Below are 26,562 nucleotides of genomic sequence, written 5' to 3' on the forward strand. Positions count from 1 at the left end.
TATTTATGATTATAGATAGCTGATTTTGATATTTTTTTAATATATTTTAATAATTATTAAGTATTTTAAACATATTTAACTTTTAGTAAATTTTGATTGCTATACATTTTTAGTAAATTTGACGAGTCATACTTAATATAATTCGACACTGAAAACATATGAACTATAAATTTAATAATTGAATAGCATTTTTGGGGAGAGAAAACTAGCATGATACTCATTTCATTTTTTTTTAAAAAAAAATAAACTAAGATAGAAATATAAAATAATTAGACGCATCAACTACCAAACTCTTTCTCAACTGCGCTAGATACAGTTGGTAATCTTCTTACAATGTCTAGAAGTAAGTTCTTGTCCTCATACATAACTTGGACTCTCTATAAATGTTGAGATAAGTTGCAGTTTTTTCTGAGCTCTCTCTCCCTCTCTCTCTATCTCTCTCTCTCTAGAGCATATATAGATGAATATATTAATTCCTTCTAATGATGTTTCATGGCCAAAATGCTTTGATATAGCTGCATTTGCACCTGCACCTGTAGAGGAATTGAGCAAAAACATTGATGAAAAAAAATTCTTCTTAAAGGTGCAGGGACAGATGCAGCTGTAATCCATTTTGGATTCTCCACTTCCCCCCACTTGTAACTTTTGTTCTCTTCAACATATTCAAGAGGTGAGTTGATGTTGTTTTACCAGGATTTAATCTTTAATCTTTAATCTTTAATCTTTAAAAAGGTTTTAATTGTGAGTTGAAGAAATAAGTTTTTTACTATTTTGACAACTCTTTTCCATTCTAATTAGTAGGCTCTCTCTGATCTTGACTGCAAATGCTTGGATTTTCCTTTTTCCTTTTTTTTTCTTTTTTTTTTTTTTTTTGAATNCAACTAGCCCCTTTATTGACCAGTTTTTCCAGTAAAATTAACACATTTCATAGTTTTCTTTTTGTAAATATAGTTTCATTTGAACTGTTTTTCCATTGAAATTAACACATTTCATAGTTTTCTTTTTGTAAATATAGTTTCATTTAAGAGCTATGCTGCTGTTGTGCAAAATATGTTAGAGCTGGCAATTCAGCTTGTTGTTTGGGAGCCAGCTCGTATTTGGCTCAACATGAGTTCGGAAAAGATCATTTGTTTAAATAAATAAGCCGAATATGAACAGCTCGAAATCTTAACGAGCCGAACATAAACTAGAGTCAGCTCACTCGTATTCAACTCGATATATCTCGCGTATGTGTGTGCGTATATATATAAAAGTTAGTACTTCCGACTTTTTGTCCTTGGATCAAAAATTGTAAGATTGGGATGATAGTAGTCCACTTTAAGATTGAGTAGTCAACCTAGGATAATAATATTAATCTAAAGGTCAGAAATGATCAAAAGGATTGATCCAAGGCCAAAAAGTTGGAAGCACAAACTCTCATATACTTTCGAAAGCATAGTAGCTCTACTCTCTCTCTCTCTCTCTCTCTCTCTCTATATATATATATATATATATTGTAAATTATCACTATTTGGATTTTAGGCCGGCTGGAATATAAAAAGAACTATATTTTATAAGTTTTAATAATTAAGATTTTAATTTTTTTAATTTTCTTTCAACTTTCTAGCTAGTAGTAGTGCTGACAATTTAACTTATGTTCACGTGCCAATTTATGTTCGGCTAGTTAATAAGCCAAACACAATCTGAATTTATGAGCTCGATATTTTAACGAGCTAACTCGTGTTCGGCTCGTTTAACAAACTAAAAAGTACAAGCCGGTCTCAGTTCACTCTGTGTTCGAATCTCACTCATGTTCGGCTCGATGACAACCCTAAAATACGTACATTGTTTTGGAAAGTTGCAGGACAAAAGATCTTTATGTGTCAGTGCTACAAGGTACAGTTGATATCTATTAGTAAAGGCACCATAGTTTTGAAGCATAAAAGAAAACATGCTACAGTGTATTAATGCAGAATATATGTACTACAAGATGCTATAAATCAGATCTTTTTGGTTTCTTTATGATTGATGACAGAATTAATATTTTTATTTTTAATAAACTTGATTTTGTGATCTAATCGCAGCTTCATTAATCCAAACGACCACCCCTAATTTGAATGAGTTTGACAAAATTATGAGGATCTGAATCTCTTATTTTCGTAGCGATATTATAATTATGTCGGTCATTTAGTATAGAGTTTTCCTTTCCTTTTTTTTTTTTTTTTTTTTTTTCTTTTTAGGCTCCAAGGCCCGTAACACCCTACCCTACCCCATCAAGGAATGATATAATCCTAGTATTTCAAGACAAGAACCAAGCAAATGTAAAATTCAATTATTAAAAAAAAAAAAAGAGGGGAACCTTATTTTATTTTGTATTATTTGCTTCTATTATTGCTTACAATTTTTTAGTATAAAACACAAGGTGTAGTTTATACCTTGACCCCCTCCCCTTTTCATTTGCCTCCACTATCCTTCTCCTGTAGATTCATTCCCTCCTCATTTCATGAGAAAAAAACCAGAAAATAAAGAAATGATGTATAACTTTCAGGTCATGTTTGAATGCACAGTAAAAAAAAAATCATAAAATTTATAGCCTGAGATCTGAAGCTGAATTCAGCTCTGAGCCCCATGCAAGCTTTCATTTGACTACTGCTGCAAACATAATCAACAGCACAGAATACAGTTCCAAGTTAAATTTTCGATATAGGCTCTACCGGAGCTCAATCAACACAATTATATGCATATATACCTTGAATTCTAAATGTCCAGGCACAAAGTAACATAAATTCCGATGCACGATATTTAATTGAAACTCTTAACTGCAACTTATATATCATGAAGAAAAAAAATAATACACAATTAAATTACAGCAATATCAATTTCCCAGACCGGCGAATCACCGGATTAACACACTTGAAATTACTTTCAGGGGGCATGATAGGTCAAAATGTGCCCTATATTCTTCAGACTAGCTACAAAGCTAGAAGAGTTCAAGCCCCTCAGCTTGTTTTCCCCAACTAATCAACTAATTACATGCTCTTTACAGTAAAATAACAAAGGAGAGGTTAGAGAAAGACCAGAACAAACAACCAAAAAGGGAAAAAAGAAAAAAAACCTAAGAATCAGAGGCTAATGTTCATGCTTCACCCGCCCTTTGAGTATTCCAGGAATAGGAGGAGAATTAATCGGCGGCTTGGCCATTGTATCCGGCCCTGTGGGTTGCGGCATGTGATGCTGATGTGTATTTGGTGTGCTGGAGCATTCGCCTCCGTTGGAACTCGGCTCACAGGAGCCCTCCTTTTGGCCCCTTTCGCAGAACCTCATGGCTTTGAGCACATAAGAGTCATCGTGCAACTCGAATGGAGTGCTGTTATGGAAACAGACATCAGAAGATATGCATACAAAGGAACCTAAGCGGTGTTTGTGTTTTAATAATCTACAATATTTCGATCATAGAAAGCTCAGGTTCAATCATTACATTAATGTCTCTTTTAAAGTTAAAGGAAGATAGCTAGTACAAGTTTAGCATGTTCCTGAGTTTATTATATGTTCTGCTTGTAAAGACCGTAAAGACCATGCAGATCACAGGACAACAGTATTGACGCCGAAGAGAAATAGGAAACTACAATAGCTGATGTAGGACAAATGAGTAACATAATAAAAAGTGTCTCAAAAGTGATAATGTAGGTCACTTAGCTAGGCCATCCACAAAATTTTACGGCGATACTGTGAGACATGGTTATCCCTGGTAGTGATCTTGGTTTGCATATCCCTGCACTAATTATACATATGTGCAGATAAAAGATTCTCGAGTTATTTTATATTATTTAATATCCAAATTTCCTATATCTATGCAAGTAATTATTTGTCTGCAGGTTGACGAATAGCTCCATCTGTTAGGTATAGCTCTGTACAGCAGCAAGAATTCAAGTTAAATGACCCCAAGAATCAAGACTCTTAATTCCCCAAGAGGCAGAAGAGATGGGAATAAAAAAGGGGGGGAAAAATAAGCCTCTTATTCATGAAACAACCATCGAAGACAGATTTAACAAACAAGGACTTAAGCACTGTTGCACAGGGTTGTGCCGAAAACTTGCCGGTACAGCACAACATCATGCGTGCGGGCCGTGCCAATGCGTGCCAGTCACAAAAATTACATACGTGCGGACACATAATGACATAAAATATTTATTTTCTTCAGCAACAAAATATTCTAATTACTTAGCATGTGTCATTGTCAAATCTTTTGAACTTTATTGAGAAAATTACTTACTAATTTAAAGAAAGAGGGTTTTGAGTTATGCTATCAGCCCGGGGACTGTATCGTGACGATATCTTGTTGGCATGATACAGCATGATAGATAAGGCTTGCCCGATGGGCACTTAAATCCTTATTAATAAATATTAATTGAGTACCCAAAGCCTTCTCGACGGTAGAAACCAAAGAAAATATTGATCATATGATATCAGGATGAATAGAAATAGAAAATGAGATGATTCGTGGGCATCAAAGCATGAGTCATGACATAACAGAGTGTGCCAAGACGCATCATCTACATCACCTGTTGAAGTCGAAATGCACCAGCTGCATATCTTCTGAAATTTCAACTTCCACAGTAGCATGTGGGCGAGTCTTTTTTAACACATACCATAGAGAATGACATCAGTATTAGCCAAATGCCTTATACAAGAGAAAGATGAGAAAAATTCTAACATCAGTAGTTGCATATTTCCATATATTAATAAAAAGAAATTCATGTATGTTACAGCCAAATAGCTTCTAGGACAAATGATATTTAAGTAATTGGTAATACCATATCCTATCTATATAAAATCTAAATAGCAGGTAGTGGAAAAGAAGCTATTTACTGGTCATACTTAATAAATTTACCTTTTTAAGTCAAATTAGTCTTGAGCGAATTCACTTACGAAAATTCACTAATCATTTAGCATGCAGCATTGGGGTGAGGGTTCTCATAGTCAAGATTCTTTCTCCTACTAAGGTGGTGGAATGTAAAATATTCCAGTTTTCAGAAAAGAACTCATAGATAAGGTCTCATTTGGTCACACTTGCGCTTTTTTTTTTCTTCAACTCATATTGTGATGGTATCAGCGGAAACAAGCCTAGGCCCTAGCCCATATGTAGTAGCAAGAACTCAACCAACAAGAACTCTCATCTAATTACTAGTACTTTCTTGAACACTACTGAAATTGAATAATTTGCAGAGCTATTGCCTTCTTTCTCCTGGACCTCATAGAAAACACCTATCATATGATCCACAGGTTCTTTTCTGGAAAAAGCAACATTTTTAAGACGCGCATAAGATCATGGCAACATCAGTGTGAGAGAAGACTACATAGAGGCTAGTGTGATGTACTCGATTAAGGGAAAATTTCAATGATATCCCCTTGTTAGGTTAGATATGATACTTCACCTGCATTAAATATTGAAAAACGATGGGTTCTCACATTTTGTCCAAACATTGTTCTCGAAAATCCTTAATCATTCCCGAAAGATCAAAAAAAGAAAGTCACATGCTCGCTTGAACATACATTTTACACAATCATTCATCAGCAGGAAATAAGTGATACATATATAATGTTCATTTTTACATGCAAAAGCACAACTGGCAATTTATTATATAGCAGCAATCAACTAAAAGGAAGGTATAACAACAATGATTAAGTACAGAGGACAAATATTTTTAGTTTAGAAGTCTAAAAAAATTATGTTCACACTTGGTTAAAAAAAAAAAAGAAAAAAAAAAAGAAAAAAAAAAAGAAGAGAGAATTATAATAAGCTCAGAATTAAGCTTAGAAGAAGATCAGATAGGTTTTATTCATCAATATTCATTCAGGCTCAATTGTCATAAGGAACAAACAAGGAGATAAGCAATGCTTCAACATAACCATGAGAAAAGTTTGAATTTGCATTTTCACGACGGAAAGACCCAAATTAGAAAATAAAAGTCAAAGCACGGATTGTAGCAATTTAAATCACATCTAGGTGGCAAGCAATCCAAGCTTGGTGTGATACTAAAATTGTAAATAGTTTAAGCCTAAAAAAAATAAAGAAAGGATGACCTATCTGATACTCATGTCAAAGCGATTATTAGTACCAACAGAAACAACAATAATATCAATCAATACGGCACAACCAAAATCAATACATGGCAAAAAAAAAAANGTTCGAATGAAGACTTTCTTTTTCTACGGTTTGAGTTTGAGTGGAAATTGCAGTTGGTTTTACCTTCACTTAGGAAAAAAAAAAAAAAAAAAACTTTCCTCGATTGACAATCACTGAGGCATTGGATTATTTCAACAAAGGTTTAAATGCAAACAAAGATAAGTGTAAAAGAAAGTTGATAAAGAAGTTCTAAATCCATTCTCTTCTCACTATCTTTCTGATAATTCAAGGTTTTTGCCCCGAATCCCTTCAAATCAAGAACAACATATTCTCAAAACTAGATAATAAGACCCAGAAGTAAAGAACAGATTGCATATTGCTATATATAGAAGTTACAGAACAATTTAGTAAACTAAAGGTCAACCCCTGCCTAATCTTGCTTTCAGCCTACTTCATATGCATATCATAGGTACAAGCATGTTGAAATTATAATTCTGTCACACAGATATAAAACTGTTTCATTGCACACAGCTCAGATACTAATTAGGTCCTAAAGTTAAATTGACCAAAATACACAAGTAATATACAGAATTTGGTTTATAAACAACAGTTACAGTACCTGAACTAAGATGAAAGGTAAAGCGACACCACCAGAAGGAATATTTCCTGATCCATATAAATGTTCATTTCGCTGTACCAAGTTTTGCAGTCCTATGAACTAAACGAAGGGGAAAAATTAAAAAAAAAGTGAGCTTACTGGTCATCCAAGCAATCAGTTTCTTGTTGACCACAGCCAAGATAGTAAGATATTACATAATTAATGCCAGTCTAGACTTGTTGTTCCTCTTATAACACAATATGTGCTTGTTGCATTAGTAAACTCACTGAACTTAATTGTAGAATAAAGTTGTCAAAGATGGCAGATGATATAAGCACATTTAATAATACTATTTAAGAGCGCATTCTCCACTACTTCCAAGGTCAATATATTGAAATAAATATCATACTGTGATCATAAATGACAAGTCAAATAGGTGCAACTTTCCTTGATTAGTGACTATAGGAAGAGTTTGAACAATCAGTGAGATACTTAAAAATGTATAAGCTTCATCATTATTCTTTATGTTCTCTGGCCTACAAAAGCAAAACATAATCAGCAAAGCTTAGGCATGCCATGATATCAGTGTTTCATACTACCAGGCAATGACTTGAGCGATACAAAAGATGCAGACAACACTAGAATGACAACATAATAAATTTGGAAAACAATATATGTCAGAGTAAGTTACTTTCATCATGACTAAGAACAATAGTGCAATCTTACTTGGTCTTGTAATTCTTGCAAATATGCAGTTTTCTTCTCAATCCTGTTTTTCAGTGCCATGCGTTCTGCCTGTGATAATTATGACTACAGAAGATTAGAATTAATTCCAATAACACTTGTTGCATTTTCATATATCAAACAAAAAAATCACTTAATAAAGTCTAGGCTTCTAGCATAAATAATTCTCGCTAGATACAAGCATTTCACATACTAAAAAGTATAATACTGAAAACCTTTAATTCTTCAATATCATTTAGACTAGTTCGAGGTAACCCCTTCCACTGTATTTCTTTCTTATCTTTCGAGATAATATCCATAGCCATGAGAACATTGAGGGCATCATACACCCTCCGACGTATGTTCTTCTCATCGTACTGTTGCTGCATTTTTAAGATATCCATGAAATCATGCTCACCAAATGAAATCAATTACAGTAAAAACAAGGGATGATCATCTATTTGTACTGGAATAGAATACCTGGTCTGGGGATGCCAATTTACCATTGGGATCTGCAAACTCAGCTACAAGTTCATCTGCAACCTGACAAAATTTTTAAGAAATTTAGACACGAAAGCTCAAATGCAATGAACTAGAGTGGCAACCATAAGCACAACAGGAGTGTTTAAAGCAAGAAATAACATTTGACTTAACAGAAGGAATATGACAGAAATAACATGCGAAAAATGAAGAAAGCTCATAATACTTGATTACTACTAATAGAAACTAGCAATGTGGAACAGGTAGTTATCAAGCTTCACACAGAAATAGATGCCAAAATAAGAAAACACTAAACTTAAATAACCAATGAACAGATTGAGAAGAGAAAAGCTGACCTCATTGTAAGTAGTTCTCCCCTTGCTTTCCACTTTCTCACAAACTGAGCGTGAACAGAAAAGACAAAACATGCACATTGCAGAAGCAAATATTATTAATTTCTAAAATGCAATGCAAATAGAAGGTAAAGTAACCGTATACTGATACCCCATATCTTCAGTACATAAAGCTATCCCATGGCAGAAAGTTTTGCTAGTAGCAATATCAAATTAGTGAGAAGATATGTAACATCAACTCGGATTGCCATAATAAACATCTCCTAAGACAAGAAAGAGAACACCATGCAACAAACCAGCATACGAAGAAGAATTTTCTATTTACCTTTCATACTAAACTGGCGGAGCCCTCTACCACTTTTATCACCTGCGGTCACCCTAGCTCCGCGTTTTTTCTTCTTCCCACTGATCAAGCACATTACTATAAACATATCATGGACAAAATAAAGGCGTACAATAAACCAAAATGTATATACATTCTTCTGTTATTCAACTATCTCCAACAAGCCCAGTGTTACAGGTCCAGTAAATAATGAACCAGAAGAAACCAGTGGTCATCAGTGGGACATTTCTCTAAAAAGTAGATATTGATATCAAAATAGTATGTTTGGCAGCATGGAAATAGCATTATTTGGTTATAAAGGTCAAAATATAGGTTCTCTCTTTCCTTGCACAGAATATGGCATAAAATAACTATAAATGCTTCTCGAAACACTAGTGGGCAAGTGATTATTAATTGATCAAACTCACCAAGAGCAAAACAAATCCAGCCAAAGCCAGAGATCCAAGAAAAGAAACTGCCAAAGGTTGCTCATTGCACCTAGAATTTTCATTCACAATTTACACTACCAGTGGAAAGAGCAACATCTACACTAGCATTTCTCTGTCCTTAATCCTCAAAACAACCATTATTTGCAGAACATGGAAAAGGAGAGAATTCATATGTAGATCTTGATGTATTACCTATCCTGCTTTAACAACGCGACAAAGAAGGCAACCTAACTCAAAACGCAAAACGACTAGCAACTCCATTTTCACGGAGGAAAAAAAGACAGAAATAGTATGAGGAAATGAACTTGGGTCAAGGGGCCAAAGAGATATAACTGCCAACAAATCATCACACAAAATGCAATCAACGATTTCGTTACCTCAAAATCTGATAGAGTAGAAAATGAACATATATCACTACTCACCTAATCAAACACTCCCAATCATACTCAACCCTAAAAGCCATACCATATTTGACAAAACCAATCATTACCTTCAACAAATCATTGCACAAAATCTTTAGCATCTAAAAACCCCCTTGCTTTTACTTGTATTGCCTTCTTTTCCTCACCAATTTTTTTCTGGCTTGGACTTCTAGCATAGAAACATCTGACGAATATAATAAAAGGGGCCATATCTGCCCACAAAAGAGAGCTGATTAGCTCATACTTCCCACCATATCCCTCTTCATTACTACAACATCAAGCCCCAACATATATGCGAACCCAATAAGATAAGTTCAAGGGGACAAAATCAGCTGTTTTTTTATACTTAAAGACACTCTAAATCAAACCTGGCGATTTCTTCTTATCTTGGATCCTAAAATAAAGATTATACAGCATGCAAACTCTTCACCAATTATACAATAAAAACCCAGCATTCCATCATTTAAGCACAATTCATCACATCAGCAATATAAAGCACCATATAACAACACCGCAATCCAGAAAAAAAAAAATTAAAAAAAAATCACTTTTACCCTAACCCAAGTTACGCGCACTTGAACACAAATCAACAACCCAACTTTTAGAGGGGGAAAAAAGAAGTTGAGGACGAACCTAACTGCCGCCTGCGACGAGGGCGCGTCATCGCCATGGATGTCGAGGTTGTTGAGCCTCACGAAGGTGTTCTCGCTCGCGGGGGTCCCGGTCCCCGTCCCCGTCCCCGTCCCCGCACCGACCACCTCTGCTGCTCCTGATATCGCCGGAAGTGGAAGCGGAAGCGGAATTGGGATCGGTCAGCAGGCTTCCCTGCGGAGCTCGGTGCCGGGCTATTTCGGCAGACTGAGCAGCACAATGTCTTCCTACAGCAATCCCACGGGCAGTGGGCTGCCTGCTGCTGCAGTGTTAGGCCGCAACCTTCCCTCATCGCAGCCTTCGGCCATGGCTGGTGCCACTCCGGGCCTTTCGTCCGTGCCCGGTCAGGTTCCTGCATTGCTGGGCGGTGCCGGCCCTGGAGGTTATCGTGGAGGCTTGGATGGTGCTTATGGGTCTTCTCAGTTTGGTGCTCCTGGTCTAGGTGGGTTCGGAGGCCTTGGAATGGGCACAGGATCTTCGCTGTATCGCGTGCCTCCGACCTCAATTGGGGTGCCTTCCGGGGGTTATTCGGAAAGCGCGCACTATTCTCTGTCTTCGTCGGCGTACCCAAGCCAGCATCTCCAGAAAATTGGTTCATCTCCTGGGCCCGGGGCTGTGGTTCCAAGTGCGGCAGGACTTTACCCGACCTTGCCGCCGTATTTCTGAGGTACTTCGCTTCATACATCATATTTTTTTTCCTCTTCTGACATATTGCTGATCAGTTCTTTGTTTTTTATGTTGTTGTAGCTCACAAAGTTAGTAAGTTGCTTAGTGAAGTGTTATGTGCCATGATTCTTCCAAAGCAGAACTAACGCGCCTGTACTAACTTGTCAAAGTGGCCCTTAAGTACATAACTTGCATTGCCAAAACCCTAATTACTATTTTCACTGTTTAGTTGTTATATGCTGAGGCACATCCTAATTTAGTCAGTGGGGAGCTATCGGTTGTGACAAACCCATTGTGTTAGCCTTGAGATGTTCACTAATGTGTAAGCATCCTCCCAGTATACATCCATCTAAGATGCCAAACATATGATATCCGGCAATGTCATTGCCACCGACTTTGACGACATATTTTGTCTGACAGACCAAAGAAAACTCCTGCGATATATCTAACCAAGTGGCTTGCTTAAATACTACCGCTGGAGGCGGCTCTTGGGCCATATGGAAAGGCCCAAGTAATTTACTAATAGCAGTTTGGAATTACATTTAATCAACATGGCATGAGATTCTTAAGACTAAGTTATTATTAGATTTCTATACCTTGCAACCCAACCCCATTCCCGTGTCCTGTCGTCCTCCGACTGGGTCTACTGGGTCAGTTCTGACTTTGTTGTAAGTGCTGCTTTGGGCCTTGTTCTGATTGCTGTGGATGTTAAATTCTCTTGAAATGTCTTATGCTGAAAATCATGCAACCATGTTGTAACTATCATGGTTGTTCTTCTTATCCATTGTTTCTAATTTGTATGTGTGTGTTTTAGTGATGAGTTTGAATGTGCAATTTATTTTTGGTTGATCTTAGAATTGAAGCTTCGTTGAATTTACCACTTTGAGTTTAAGAATGTCTGTTTTTTTAGGAACAAATAATGATGTTTACTGATGCTCAAATACTGTTAGTTAGGCATTGTGATTCTTTTAGGCTACATGGTTATGGGGACAATAGGGGATCTCCTTCATCCTGCCAATGAAAATTGATAGTGGTTGTTATTTTGTTCAAGTTGAGTTACTTTGTATGTCTGCCGGGGATTGTCTTTTTTCATTTTTTAAGATGTTAGCATAGCTCCTTTGTAATGTGGTAAAGAAGTGATGACTTTTGTGGTTGGTTGTGTTTGTTGCCTCCTGTTGCATGTGTGNTTCAAAATCAATAATTTTTAACGGCTGAAAATAAAAATTCTATAAAAAGTGGTGATATAGCACTAAAATTTTCGATCAGAAATATTGATCTTGTTATAGATAGTATAAAGAATTTTGTATCAAAATTTAATCTGATTTGAATACTTCTACACCGTTAAACTTGAAAATGGCAGATATCAACCATTAAAAATTATTGATTTTGAATCCTTTCGATCACTAGATAAGTGATATCAAAAAATCGCAAAAATTATTTTCTATAAACTTCAAATTCCCTAGATCAAGTGTAACGGAGCCAATCGTCGATTCGAAAATTTCATAGCTATGGTGCTCGTAAAAACACCAAGCACTTGGTGCTAGTAATTTTTTTATCGTTAGATCTACGCCGTTGATCATTTTTAACCGTTAGATTATACACTTTAACCAACCAACCACCCACTCAATCCTAGAGAGCCCACATCATCCTAACCGCATATTCCTTAATCCAATAGCTAAAAATCTACAAGTATCAATAACTTGGTACTTTTAAAAGCATAAGAGCTCAATTATATATATATATATATATATATAGTTGAGCTAGAATACTATCGATAGTAAACGGGCTTCGATACCACCCATTTGTTTTCGATGATAGAGCCTCCAAATCGACGATCAGCACCGTTCAACATGATCTATACCACTTGAAGTGTTTAGAAAGTATTTCAAATCTTTTCGACATCATTTGCCTAATGATCAAAGGGTTTCAAAATATGTAATTTTAATGGTCGATATGAGGCGTTTTCTAGTTTAACGGCGTAAAGATATCCAAATCAATTGAAATTTTGTTAGAAAATTTTTTAAACTATTTAAAATAAGATCTATACTCTTGATCTTGATTACAAGATTCCTATCATCATTTTTTAAAGAATATTTATTTTCAGCCGTTCATTTTTGTGTCTATTCGATGGATAAGAAAACAATATCGAAAATGTATGAAATTTAATTTCTAAACACTTCAAGTGGTATAGATTACATTTAACGGTGCCGATCGTCAATTTGAAGGCTCCATCATTGAAAATAAATGGGTGGCAACGAAATCCGTTTACTATCGATAGTATTCTAGCTCAACTATATATATATATATATATATATATATATATATATATATGTATGTATGTATGTATGTATGTATGTATGTATGTATGTATACATACATACATATAAACTTTTTCTTTTTTTCTCTTTACAACCTGATGGTCTATCTTTTTTTTAAAGGTCTTATACTTGTTATTTGTTTTTTTCAATAAACAATTTGTCTTATTATTCTTTGACTGTGTAATACCTTACACAATGGATTGATGTTTAGAATTGGTATTCTAAACAAACTAAAAACATATACAATTTTCTTTGCAAAAAAAAAAAATCATATATAAAAGCATTAAGATTAGCACCTCACACAAAAAAAAATCTTGAATAATTATTGCAAAAATATTTGTAAATTACTTCACAATATTTGGCAAATCAGCGCAAGAGTTGATACATGTTCCGGCTCAACAACTTGCAACTGCAGCAAATTCAAACAGATTTATTCTACCTTCTATTATTAAAAATATTATTGGTCAAACTTTTGTTTTTCAAGTTGCCCTTGACACTCGCAAATTGAATTCAAGTATGCAATCACTCAGAGTCATAAAGATTTTTCAAAATGTTTTGCCTGCAAAGATCAAGATTGAGAAGGAAAATGAAGATGCTGTCGATATTAAGAAAGACGGTATACCTGCAACCCCTAAGGAATCACAAAATTATATAGTGGACAAAACATCTGCCAGTGACGTGACACAAACAAAGTAAGAGTACTTATCTATATTTACATAGTACCTTAATTGTGTTTATTGTAAAACCTATATTTAGTTTTTTTTTTTTTTGTATGTATAACTCTCAAATTTAAAACCTATATTTACTCTTTTTTTTGTATGTATAATTCTCAAATTTATGGTGATAAGGAGTGCTCAATTAAGGATGGATGACCCTGTTAAACAGTCAAGAGGCAAGAAAAAGAAACTCAGGTATCGGAGAATACTTATACAATTTATACAATACATATAATTTGGTACCAATGTTATACTAATTTTATTTTTATATTTGTACTTTTTGAATTCCTAATGAAGAGAAGTGCTCAATCTAACTTTGACGAAGATGCGAAACAATCAAGAGGTAGAAAAATAAACCGCAGGTAATGAAAAAATTTTCTAACAAAATAAACCAATAAATTCTTTATATTTCAGATAAAATGTTAAGAATATAAGCTCATTCCAATCCTATAATATTTGATTGAAGTTAATATTATTTAAAAAATATTAACTTAATTAGATGCAAAGTTTGTTGGCTGACAATTAGATTTTATATTGCTATTGTAATTTTAATGTAATAATTAAATTTATAAGTAATATAAGTAGATGTGTGCTAATAATTAATCAATTTCATAGCTAACAGATTTTATAACTAACCCCATCATCTTATAATTTATGCTATGGTAAAGTTATGATTTTTAAGATAAATGATAATTAAATTAATGACTAACACATTTTATGTGGAAGATTGAGGCCACACGTGATGTAGTTTTAATTTTTTGCCTTTTGAGAAGCGGCAAACGAAAAAGCCATTTTTTTTCAAAAATACATAGCAACTTTTTTATGTGAAAAATAGTTTTACGTTTGAAACAAACAAACGAAAACTATTTTTATTTTTCTCTTCCAAGCACAGTTTCTGTGTGCTCAAATTAAACTTTAATTTTAATAATTTTATATTATATAAAAATTATCAGTCTAATTGGGCAAAAAGTATTATGGACTTTTTATGTAGTTATGATTGAATAAAATTATGTATCTCATAAAAGCCCTTGTATTGGCACAATTTTAAGGTCCTTCTTATGCATTTAGATCACCTTTTTATGCAATCAATATGGGTAGCCTAGTTTGAAATTTAGCTAATTATTATTAATTTAAAACAGCGACACATTCCATTTCCTCTTCGTACACAATTTTAAGGTGAACAATAACAGCTGTAAACTATGCAGAAACACTTAGACCGCTTAATGCTATGAAAATTCACTATGCTTCAAATCCCTAATTTTGGCCTTAAATATCAATATAAATTACAAAACAGGAAAGCGAATACTACTACTACTACATAGTACCAAATTTGCCCTATTTCTCTCTCCCACAAATTAACAAGTAGAACCATTAAATCAGACATACAAAAACTCCCTGCATCTTAATTTGAAGCAAAAGAATAAAAAATAAATTAGCGCTACTTCTCTTCCCACCAAATAATTCAGAAGAATGATTGGGCCTAGTAGTAAAGTCTTCAATCTGGATCATAATACTTCAATGAGAAGACTCAGAGATTTGTATTATTCTTCCTTTGAAGATTCAGATATGGAGCGCTTGGAGCGCCTTTGAGAAAGTAAGAGTTTCGTCCTCTCGAGGACACCAAAGAATATGGACCCACCGATGCCGATCCACAGAACTCTTGGTCCGACACCCTGTTTAGAAATTAATCATGAGAAACAAAGATTAAGAAAAATAACGTTCTAATTAGAAAATTAAGTCCATAACAACGCAATATATCAGGACAAATTTGCAATACATTTCCTCTGTTGTAAGCAACATAAAGTGCTTCCTTTACTCCTCAGAATTTATATAGAGAAGAGAAATGGCTAATGTTGGTATACCTTCAAAAACGCAGCTGGGCCTTCTTCTCGAAGAATAGTCTGAGCACAACTTAGAAGCCCATTGTATTGATTTGCTTGACCCTGCAATAGAGAGAGATTTGAAGAAACAAATAATCTTTGAAAAGGTTCAGTGATTAGTATAAATTTAGAAAGCGACAAACTCAACCTGAACCATCAATCTTGTTTTCATCACATCAAGCGGTGTGGTTATAGCTCCAGTTATTGCCCCTGAGAAATTAAAAAGATAGCTGTAGATTTTTCTGATACTTAAAAATGAAATTCCTTCGTAAAGCTGGAAATTGAAAGCAAGGATCTAATGGGTAGTAGAAAATAAGATAGTCCATAGATAATAATTTTGCCTAAGTACGGCCCAGTTCTTTCCTTTATCCAGGGAGAGGGACCAGTTTCCAGGATTATATCGTCTTTTGCCAAATTGACGATCGTAACAAGGTATATAGGTTCCAAATTCCATTAGAAACTTCTTTAAGCAATAATATTCTTTTAGTCTGAAATTTTTTGTAGTAATTTCAGCAGATGATTCGACAAGAATGCCAAACTGTCAAAAAAGATATCCTACTCGTACAGACATAGAAGTACTCTGCATAACAAAAAAAAGATAAGACAATAGAGGCAACGAAGTACAGAGATGCTTCTTTTTGTCACTGAAATGGAAATAAGACAACACGTTTTTGGGACCGAAAGCAGCGCAACTGATTTACCAGCTACTGCTCCAATTACAGCATTTTCTGGATCATTTAACTCTCGCTTTGCCTGCACGAAAAAGATAATTGAAACAAATTTACTCAAGGTTGAAGAAGACTAGTTACTAAATCAATATCATTTTCGGATTTTCCTCAAGAAGCTGTCCCAAAACCATTCAGTTCAGGAGTTAATAAACACGGAGATCCACCAATACTGCAGGAACATGAAATAGGTACTTAATGTAAATGAATTTGAGTTAAATTAATCGTACCGCAATCTTGTATCCAATTCGAAGCTGCTCATATAAACAAAACTGGATGGCATCAAATGGTAGATCTCGCAACAGAAAGGAACTGTAGCCCTACAAGCCCAAGAAATAACAAGGTAAAGCATGTTACAGTATTTCTAGTGTAGTTGAAAAGGCATAAGAAGCCGAAATATATAATTTATATCATCATAGTAGGATTTATGAAATCTAAAAATAGTAAAAACTTAGGGGCAATCAGATGTACATACAGCATAAAGACCTTTGAAGCCTTCTTTTGCAAGAATAAGCCGAACGGCATCTGGAGCTGAGCTAAATTGTCCAGTCTGCATCCTTTGTTTAACCACCTGAAAGAGGTGAAGTCTGTGAATTTAACGTACTTCGAGACACTTCGATATATATGCACGCTCATCGATGTACATACCTCCGTAGGAACACGGATAAGAGAAGCAGCAGCCCCACCAATGGCCCCTGCAGTCTATATTACTTCCATATATTAGAATGCGGCAAGAATAAGATAACATATATACAAAACCCTTCTGATATCCATGGAATTTCACAAGAGATATGTAATATCCAATGTAATCAAGCAGGCATAGAAGCATTAACAAATAATCAACCCTTTCAAAGCAAGCTCAGGTACACAAATCAACATGTTTTTCCTCAAATAAACTTGGATTTCATGTTTGTATTCACTAGACATAAATAAATTTTCTATCATGAGAAAATAGTTCAATGGCCAGCATGAATAGTCTGAGAGATGATATCAGAATTGTCTTCAAATTAATGTTTATGACTAAAAGTTATTATTATGCAAACAAAGTGCCTTACAACAAAGACAATCAAGTTCTTCTCCATGTGAGCAGGCTGAACCTTAAGGTCACCCAACTAAAAGTTTCATTAGAAACAGAAACAACACAAAATACTTGAAATCTGCTTTAAGTTACCAGATGAGCGACAGCACTAAACTTTTCAGGAAATATTTCCAGTAACTTTTGTTTTGTAGGCTCATATATGCCCACGAATACAGCAGATGCCCTACAAACAAAGAGATTCAGTAAACGAGCAAAGTAGAAATAATAATAGCTAGAACAAAGAGCAATATTTGAACATAAAAAAGATGTAGAATTACTGTTGACAGTAAGCACCTTCACAGGGACTAGATTATGAAAAAACTATATCTTAGATCAACCTTGATTGATTGAGCACCACCATAAATTTTTCCTACTAAGAATTGCTGTTGTCTTTAGGTTATTGTAGAATTTGAAAACAATTTGTGTGGTGAACAAACACTATTTTTGTGGTGGATCTAACATGACTTTGCCATTAGAGCTCCTACACTGCAAATGCTGCAGCAGCAGGAAATAAACAGCAGCTTAATTCCAGCACAAAAAAAAAAAACTTTGTACAAAATAAAAATGTCCAAATATGGATTGTAAATTAGTGAAAAAGCGTAACTTGGGCATAAATTACTCACGGTAACACTCCAGCTATATTGCCAGCCAATCCGGAATACAAGCCCTTCCATTCAATTTTGCTTCCACCACGAGCAGCCTACAGAACAAAGCAAATTCCAGTACAATGTATCTTACATATTATTTCGATTAAATTGTAGTAAGATATATCTTCCATATCATCTACTATCTCGACAAACTTAACAGCAACAATAAAAAGATAACACCTAGCATAATCATGGATCTTGCACAGAAAAAAAGAGTAAAAAGCATGAAGAGGGCATTTTACACAAATCTCATGAAAATAGTAGCTGCTATATAGTTTCCATCCACATTAGTATGGCAACTTCCATGGTGAAAATGATAATTCATTAGATATCTGCAAAGTTAACTATTACATGAGAATCTGGACTAGCATTTTGGCCTTGTTGAAGATCTCGAGATGTTATATACACCGTCTGCCATGTGTAAGTGGCAGATGCACAAGCATACGAACAGACATGACACGTATATGTGTGTCCATGTATTTATAGATGAAGCGCATACATATATAGCAAAAGGCAAGCTCCAATTAGAATTATTCTTCAAAGCTGTTAAAATCATTCGTTCAAAACAGCTACCCCATCTAATCAGAACTCCAAATTGGAGTTTTGATGTATTAAAATATTGGGGTTTTAAATAGCAGCTACTATGGCTGCTATAGCAACTGCTGTAGTAGTTTTAATAGATAAATGCTATGCTATGCTGTTGAAAGCAGAATATAGTGGACTGGGATTGTAGAGCCTGGGGTTATAGTGGCCGCTATAGTGGCACAAAAAGCAAATCCATTTTAGACCTCAATTTTCTAAAGATTTGATAGGTTGGTTAAATCCTAAAATCACTAAAATCTTAAAAAATTGTGCTAATAGAAGAAATAAACTAATTAGTGAGTACTAGAGGAACTATTCAATCATAAATCTTATGAGACACGAATGAGAAAATCATGATTGTATTCGTATGAAGAGAACAGTAACATGGCGACAACACAAGTTTATCGGTGACCATTAAGGACCACCACGGTTATGAAGGATCACTATGCTAAGTGGGAACACTATTTGGAATATAGATGTACAAAAACTACAAATGTTATACTTCTATATTTGAAACTAAGATGTTATTACAAATGCAGTTATAATATATTCATTTAAATAATTTATTATAAACTCCTCTATCAACAATCTGCTTTGATATCCTCCAATCACCATGTACCAACTATCCGCTACTTATAACCTTGAAAAACATTCAAAAGGCATTTTATATTCAAAAGGTTACTACCTACTTAAGCTTAAAAAGTTAAAAACAAGACACCAAAGATGACTAATACATGAATAATGCTTTTATTTATGATTGACCTGCCTGCAGCCTTGTCTTTATTGTATCAATCGGATATAGAACTGTTTCAACAACAACACCAGCAGTGCCTCCAGCGATAACACCCTCTGGAAAAATAAAAGAGATATAACTCACAAACAAAGTAATTGTATTTCTGATACATTTAGTGTAAAGCTAATATATTTCACAAATGTATGCATTCTAACTGTCACAAAAGCCATGCAATTTATGAGCGAACCGAACAAAAAAATTCTAGAATATATTTATTAAGAAGATCGAGGATATGATTAAGAAATTTTCTAATGCAATTTAGCAATGCTTCAACAGGGAATACAACAAATTAACAACTCATAATTGTTTCTTACAGAAAGAAAGCCCACGAAGAAGCAAACAAATTTTCATTTTCGAAAAACTTAACAAGGCTTCTACAACCAAAAACCATCGATTGTGATGCCATCTTGCATAATTATCCTGCCTTATAAAAGCTGGTCCAGGGGCTTGGAAAATTTTAATGTTTTAAACTTGGTTATTTAATTCAGGAACTCTAAAAACCAACAGATAATCCTAGATACATGAATCTTACTCTGAATGAGCCCACCAAACCGTATGCCTTATAAGCTGATTCCGTTGTCTCAATTAGAAATACAACATTAGGGATTTCTAGTAAGCATTTCAATCAACATATTATGGTCAAACAGCTAATTATCAAGTTTAGATAAGGAGGAATGTACCAAACAAAGTGCGGAGAAAATCAAAAGGCTTTTCCTCTCCCATGGTGACTGATGCGAACAGCTTTTGCGGGACCACGACCGAGTCATGCAATTTACTCGTGCATGCTAGATAAAAAGCAACAAAAAGACTGATCACTGGCCTGGAAACAAAACTAGGGGTATGTCAACAACAGGAACCACTATTTCCAAACTTAGCTACTCAATTTGAAGCAGTGAGAAATCAAATAACTCCTTTTATCTTTTCACACAAAAAATGATTTATGAACCAGCGACGAGAAATTAAGTCAGAAATATGGATTTTCAGATAATGTATATGCATATATGTATACTTTTAAGTTTTAAGAAAAGAAAAAAAAAAAACCCTAAGCATGGATCCATGCCTGAAAAATTTACCTGGTGAAGTTGTAGGAGATCTCCTACCATCGAGAGCCAATGTTGGTCCCATCAAAATCTACTAATCAAATACCTTGAATTAAGGTGAATAAAAAAAGAAAAACCAGAATTGAAAGGCTCTGATTACAATCCTACACAAGTTCATCAGCAAATAAACTCCTCCAGCTACTCTAAATCAGTAGATTCATTAAAATTGCGGATACGAAAATAAATAAGAAAAATACCTATCAATTGTCATCTAAAACATGTAACAAACTAAAACAAAGATCAAACAATCGGCTTCTACACATTCCAAACATAGGCATGAAAAAGTAGTGGCCCCAAACGAAGATCAATTTGGAGGTTCCAAGCATTAGGGTTTAAATGCCGCATACCTGTTGCATCAGAAGAAGAAGAAGAGAAGTAGGGGGAGAGGATCGAAGTAGAGAGAAGTGGTCGAGAGGGGCGAGGAAGAGATAGAGCGAAATGCATTTTGGAAAGGGTTTTTGTTACACAGTGGCGGCAATTAACGGGCCGGATCCTAAGGCAACGATTAATTATCGGATACTCAACCCAAATCCTCTAGTAATAGTCCAACATCGGGCTCAATTCGTCAGGATCATAGTTAGTTAATTCGGATTCGGCAAAAATTCAGTACGGATATAATTCGGATAAAATTCGTCTTCTAAAAGGGCGAAAAAACGGATTTGTCAATTATTCGGATACGTGATTTATACGGATATTATACGTTCACCAATTAAAAATTCGGGATCAAAAATTCGGCTACTAAATTAAGTTTTTTTTTTTCCTCTCAAGATTTATGCTATTAGCATAAATATTCATATTTTTTAAGAATATAAGAATAAAGAGCTACAAAATTAAACTAAGTAAGTAAAAAAAAATAGTAAACTATATTATGCCTCAAAATAAAGAAATAATTAAGCAAATAGAGATCAAGATAGTCCATATTTAAATGTAAAATATAAATGGTTCACATACAAGCCTAGTTAGAAACTAAATACAAGATGAAATTGGCACTTTGCATAGTGCATAACTGCATGCTAGCATATCTAAATTCTAAAGTCTAAACAGTAAATAAATAAAAGATACATAAAGTTCACTATTATATAAGCATACATAAAAGCTTGAATAAACATAGAGCATACAAGCACACAATTTCACATATAAGCATACATAAAAGCTAGACATCTTCACTCTTCATACAACAATAAGCAAATTAATGAATGTAACAACAATTAACAACAATTTAACTAGGACTAATATAGAAATCCGGAGTTTAGAGAAAGAGAAGGATTCTAAAGTTAAACATCTTCAAACTCTTATTCTCCAGATCTTCTCATTATATAGTGAAAAAATGCTGCATTTCTAATACTAAAAAGTTATGTTTCAAAATTTAAGTAGAAACCCCACTGAGTCAATTGTCCATGAAAGACTGAGTCAATTGTCCATGAAAGACCACCACAAAATTTTCCTTTTGCAAGTGACGACAAGATCATGAAATTGACTAGGTATAATACAAGAGTTCCTGGTCCCTAAGTTAATTAAGATTATTATTTAGCACTATATTTGGGTCTTCTTTGTGCATAACAGAGAATGGACACATTCAATTAAGCACTCCGCCATTTGTGTATAAAAAAGTATCCATCAGATGGACTAAAAGCTTGCAACTTTTGCTTTGAAGAACCACCGAAAACTCAAATCGTACCTGGTTTGTAAAGAACCACTCGATTACTGATCTACCGTTGGATAGCGGAAGCGGAAGCGGAAGCGGAAGCGGAAGAGGCGACGAGGAGGGTTTCGATTTCTGGAGAGTGAAGAACCCGATCTTCGATCTTCGATTTCTGAAGAGGAGAGCTTCCGCGATGGCGTTCGGCGAGCGGCCGGAAGGGAAGAGGGCGACCGCCGCAGGGGTCGGTGGCAGGGCCGCACCTCCGCAGGGGTCAGGTGTGAGTTTTCTGGGGACTCGTGGAAGGGAAGCGATTCTTTTCAAAAAGTTTTTTTTTTTTTTTTTTTTTTTTTTTTTTGGCCCTTTTGGGCGACACTGCGACAGGGTGAGGCCGTGAGGGCCGTGAGGCAGAGCGGGTTTTGGGCGAGGCAAATCGGATTCTGGGCCGGTTTCTTGGGCCGAATTATTCGTGAATCCCGTTTAATTCGCGAATAATTCTTTTTACTCAAAAAAAAGATAATTTTTTTCAAATTTTTGGAAAAAATACGAAAACGGGAGCTTTATTCGGTATTTCAAAAATTTGCGAATAGTTCGCGAATAATTCGCGAATTAATTAACTATAGTCAGGATTTGACCCAGCTAGGAAACAGCCCAAAATTCGCGAATTAACTAACTATACATATATTCATATAAAATAAAATAAAAAATCGTTCACCTCCTCTCTCCTCTCCTCTCCCCTCCGCCTCCCCCGCCATGCCGCCTCCTGCGGCCGCCCTCGCGTGGCTCTCCATTGCCACGATCGCCGTCGCTGCCGTCGCCGTCGCCATCGTATCATCATCGGTGGGGGGCATCGGGGTGAACTGGGGGACGCAGATGTCACACCCGATGCTACCGACGACGGTTGTGCGAATGCTGAAGGCGAACGGCATCAGCCAGGTGAAGCTGTTCGACGGGGACGCGTGGACCGTGGGCGCGCTCGCAGGCACCGGCATCGAGGTCGTGCTCGCCATCCCCAACGACCAGCTCGCTCGGATGAGCAGCAGCTACGACAACGCCAAGAAGTGGGTCAAGGAGAATGTTACCAGATATGACCACGATGGAGGGGTCAATATCAAGTAACGACAAATTACCAGACACTTTTTAATTGTTTCAATTTGCTCCCTCAGAATTTTTTTTACTAACACGCGAGTTTTGTACTAAACATTACCACCGTCCAAATATGAACTTTAAATACAATATTAATTCTAATTTTTTATACTTTATTTTATAAAGAATTAAAGTCCAAAATTTAATTGTTCAGGTATGTGGCCGTGGGTAATGAGCCCTTCCTGAAGAGCTACAACGGCTCGTTTCTGCGCACCACCTTTCCCGCCCTAAAGAACGTTCAAAAGGCCCTGGACGAGGCCGGGGTCGGAAACCGGATCAAGACCACCGTCCCGCTCAACGCTGATGTCTACAGCTCCCCAGACGACGACCCCGTGCCGTCTGCCGGCAACTTCCGCTCCGACATCTGCGAGCTCATGGTACAGATTGTTCGCTTCCTCCGCGACCACAATGCCCCGTTCGTCGCCAACATCTATCCCTTCCTCAGCCTCTACCAGAACCACGGCTTCCCCGTCGCCTTTGCCTTTTTTGATGGCGGCGGCCCCACCATCGATGACAAGGGGGCCCACTACACCAACGTGTTCGACGCCAACTACGACACTCTCGCCTGGTCGTTGAAGAAGGCCGGCGTGCCTAACATGCCAATCATTGTCGGCGAGGTTGTTTGAAACAATATATATATATATATAGAGAGAGAGAGAGTGAGTCCGGCTACTATACTTTCATGAGTATTGGCTCTCTTATACTCATAAGTTTTCGGCCCTTAGATATATTTTATTGATCATTTCCACCCGTTAGATCATACTATTCAACCAACTATCCACTCAAGTGGGGACTACCATCATCTTAACCACACATTCCATCAATCAACGGTTACAAATTTATGAGTACAAGGGGGTCTCTACTCATAAGAATATAATAGCCCCAGCCTATATATATATTAATTATTATATATATATATATATATGTCCTACTATGCTATCAATAGTTCAGTCCCTTTGCATACTATTGAGTTTTCGGTCGTTGAATAAAAAGATGTGCGGTTAGGATGATAGTGTCCCCTAGGTTGAGTGTACGGTTGGTTTAATAGTATAATCTAACGGGTAGAGATGATCAAAGGGTAGATCTAAGGTAGAAAACTCAATAGTACCAAAGACTTAATACTATCGATAGTATAGTAGCTCTCTCTCTCTTCTCTCTCTCTCTTCTCTCTCTCTCTATATATATATATATATATTATGAGTAAGGCTACTATGCTTGCAGAAGTATGGAGCCTTCCGTGCTTCCAGCCTCGTTTTCGATATTGCGACTTTCGAATCATCTATCGACTCCATTAAATTTGATCTCGAGTATTTGAAGTACTAGAAAATAATTATGCGATTTTTCGATATATTTACCTAGTGAACGAAGAGGCTCAAATCAATGCTGGAAAATAAAAATCTTACAAAACGTGATAATATGACATAAAAATTTTAGATCAAAGATATTGATCTTGTTTTATATAGTATAAAGAATTTCTATCAAAATTTCATGTAATTTGGATATTTCTACACCGTTAAACTTGTAAACGGCCTCACTACGACCATTAAAATTATTAATTTTGAGCCCTTCGATAACTAGGCAAATGATATCGAAAAATCATAAAATTTATTTTCTAGGTACTTCAAATATTCTAGATCAAGTTTAACGGAGCCGATCGACGATTCGAAGTCGTAACATCAAAAACAGCTGGAAGCACGAAGGCTCCGTGCTTCTAATAGCATAGTAGCTTCTCACTATATATATATATATATATATTATATAATATATATATATATATATATATATATATATATATATATAATATATCATATAGTTCTATTACTATACTTTTATGAGTACGATCGCCTTCATACTCATAAATCGTTTTCGGTAATAGAGCTTTCGAATCGACGATCCATACCGTTAAATATTTTCTAGAGCATTTAAAATTTCTAAAAATCAAATTTCATAATTTTTCAACATCATTTACCTTACGATCAAAAGCTCACAAAATTAATAATTTTAATGACCGGTATAAAATACTGGCTAGTTTAACGGTGCAAAAGAATCCGAATATGTTGAATTTTTGATAGAAAATTCTATTCACTACCTAGATAAAGATCAATAACTCCGATATTAAATTGAAGGATCCGATCATCTATTTTAAGATGTCGTTCGATTTTGGTCGTTCATTTTATGCCCGCTTAATGGACATTATTATGATTTCGAAAAATTACAAAATTTATTTTTTAAAAGTTTCAAATACTCTAAATTATATTTAAGACAGTGGATCGTTGATTCGGAAACTCTATCATCGAAAACAAATTATAAATACAAAAGGGCCAATACTCATAAGAGTATAGTAGCCCTACTATATATATATATATATATATATATATATAGAATTGGGCTCCTATGCTTTCAAAAGTACCAAGTCATTAGTGCTTGTAAATTTTTGACCCTTGGATTAAGAAATGTGCGGTTAGGATGATGTGGGCCCCATAGGGTTGAGTGGGTGGTTGGTTGAATAGTATAATCTAACAGGTGAAAATGATCAAAGGCGTAGATCTAACGGTAAAAAATTTACAAGCACCAAATGCTTGGTGCTTTTACAAGCACCATAGCCGGACTCTCTCTCTCTCTCTCTCTCTCTCTCTCTCTCTCTATATATATATATATATATATATATATATATATATAGAATTGGGCTCCTATGCTTTCAAAAGTACCAAGTCATTAGTGCTTGTAAATTTTTGACCCTTGGATTAAGAAATGTGCGGTTAGGATGATGTGGGCCCCATAGGGTTGAGTGGGTGGTTGGTTGAATAGTATAATCTAACAGGTGAAAATGATCAAAGGCGTAGATCTAACGGTAAAAAATTTACAAGCACCAAATGCTTGGTGCTTTTACAAGCACCATAGCCGGACTCTCTCTCTCTCTCTCTCTCTCTCTCTCTCTCTCTATATATATATATATATTGGGTTGTTTGGACCGAGCGAAACAGCTTTATCTTCTCTTCGATTCTTCCGAACGTCGCTAGAGCCTCAACCCTGTCCAACTCCTGGATCTCGCTCCTGTAACCCTGCAACTTTGCTATTTTTTGTCTTCCCTCTCTCTCTCCCTGACCTCTCCCCTCTTTTTTGCTTTGTCTCTTTATTTCCTTTTATGTACCTCCCCTCTGTTTTTTA

The 26,562-nt window shown here is 35.5% G+C and overlaps 4 protein-coding genes across 7 annotated transcripts; 2 read left to right on the plus strand and 2 right to left on the minus strand.

Moving 5' to 3' along the window:
• LOC109707420 (transcription factor-like protein DPB) lies at positions 2,781-10,256 on the minus strand (the record flags this gene model as incomplete). The annotated part of the gene is made up of 9 exons (XM_020228659.1): positions 2,781-3,346; positions 4,542-4,612; positions 6,726-6,824; positions 7,431-7,499; positions 7,664-7,810; positions 7,908-7,970; positions 8,264-8,307; positions 8,586-8,665; positions 10,087-10,256. Coding segments are annotated over 9 exons (981 nt in total), but the record flags the coding sequence as incomplete, so codon positions are not given.
• Positions 10,324-10,770, plus strand: LOC109707421 (UBP1-associated protein 2C-like). Its single transcript, XM_020228660.1, has one exon. The coding sequence runs from the start codon at positions 10,324-10,326 to the stop codon at positions 10,768-10,770; it is 447 nt and encodes a 148-aa protein (XP_020084249.1).
• LOC109707720 (S-adenosylmethionine carrier 1, chloroplastic/mitochondrial-like) lies at positions 15,003-22,551 on the minus strand. 4 transcript variants are annotated; one of them, XM_020229221.1, is made up of 13 exons: positions 22,288-22,551; positions 20,583-20,640; positions 20,190-20,294; positions 19,483-19,565; positions 18,111-18,187; positions 17,581-17,671; positions 17,058-17,111; positions 16,885-16,980; positions 16,640-16,729; positions 16,386-16,437; positions 15,833-15,894; positions 15,667-15,747; positions 15,003-15,477 (listed from the first exon to the last, which is right to left on the minus strand). In XM_020229221.1, exons 2-13 carry the CDS (start codon positions 20,632-20,634, stop codon positions 15,346-15,348), a joined length of 975 nt encoding a protein of 324 aa, XP_020084810.1. In that variant the 5' UTR covers positions 20,635-20,640; positions 22,288-22,551; the 3' UTR covers positions 15,003-15,345. The 4 variants fall into 4 exon arrangements, with proteins under 4 accessions (XP_020084810.1, XP_020084809.1, XP_020084811.1 ...); XM_020229220.1 differs by lacking the exon at positions 22,288-22,551 and adding an exon at positions 20,957-21,318; XM_020229222.1 differs by lacking the exon at positions 22,288-22,551 and adding an exon at positions 20,957-21,318 and having other exon boundaries at positions 20,583-20,643.
• Positions 22,980-24,050, plus strand: LOC109707721 (glucan endo-1,3-beta-glucosidase 8-like). The gene is made up of 2 exons (XM_020229224.1): positions 22,980-23,363; positions 23,549-24,050. The coding sequence occupies exons 1-2, from the start codon at positions 23,002-23,004 to the stop codon at positions 24,018-24,020; spliced, it is 834 nt and encodes a 277-aa protein (XP_020084813.1). The 5' UTR covers positions 22,980-23,001; the 3' UTR covers positions 24,021-24,050.

Source organism: Ananas comosus, linkage group 3, assembly GCF_001540865.1.
Source record: "Ananas comosus cultivar F153 linkage group 3, ASM154086v1, whole genome shotgun sequence".
Taxonomy (NCBI): Eukaryota; Viridiplantae; Streptophyta; class Magnoliopsida; order Poales; family Bromeliaceae; genus Ananas; species Ananas comosus.

What these genes read in the sequence shown, in the direction of transcription:
- LOC109707721 (XM_020229224.1), top strand. Translation starts at nt 23,002, where the DNA reads ATGCCGCCTCCTGCGGCCGCCCTCGCGTGGCTCTCCATTGCCACGATC. An exon ending in GATGGAGGGGTCAATATCAA is followed by an intron (nt 23,364 to 23,548) that starts GTAACGACAAAT and finishes TTAATTGTTCAG; the next exon opens with GTATGTGGCCGTGGGTAATG.
- LOC109707720 (XM_020229220.1), bottom strand. An exon ending in ATCTCCTACAACTTCACCAG is followed by an intron (nt 20,295 to 20,582) that starts GTAAATTTTTCA and finishes CTTTTTATCTAG; the next exon opens with CATGCACGAGTAAATTGCAT. An exon ending in AAACAAGATTGATGGTTCAG is followed by an intron (nt 15,748 to 15,832) that starts GTTGAGTTTGTC and finishes TCTCTATTGCAG; the next exon opens with GGTCAAGCAAATCAATACAA.
- LOC109707421 (XM_020228660.1), top strand. Translation starts at nt 10,324, where the DNA reads ATGTCTTCCTACAGCAATCCCACGGGCAGTGGGCTGCCTGCTGCTGCA.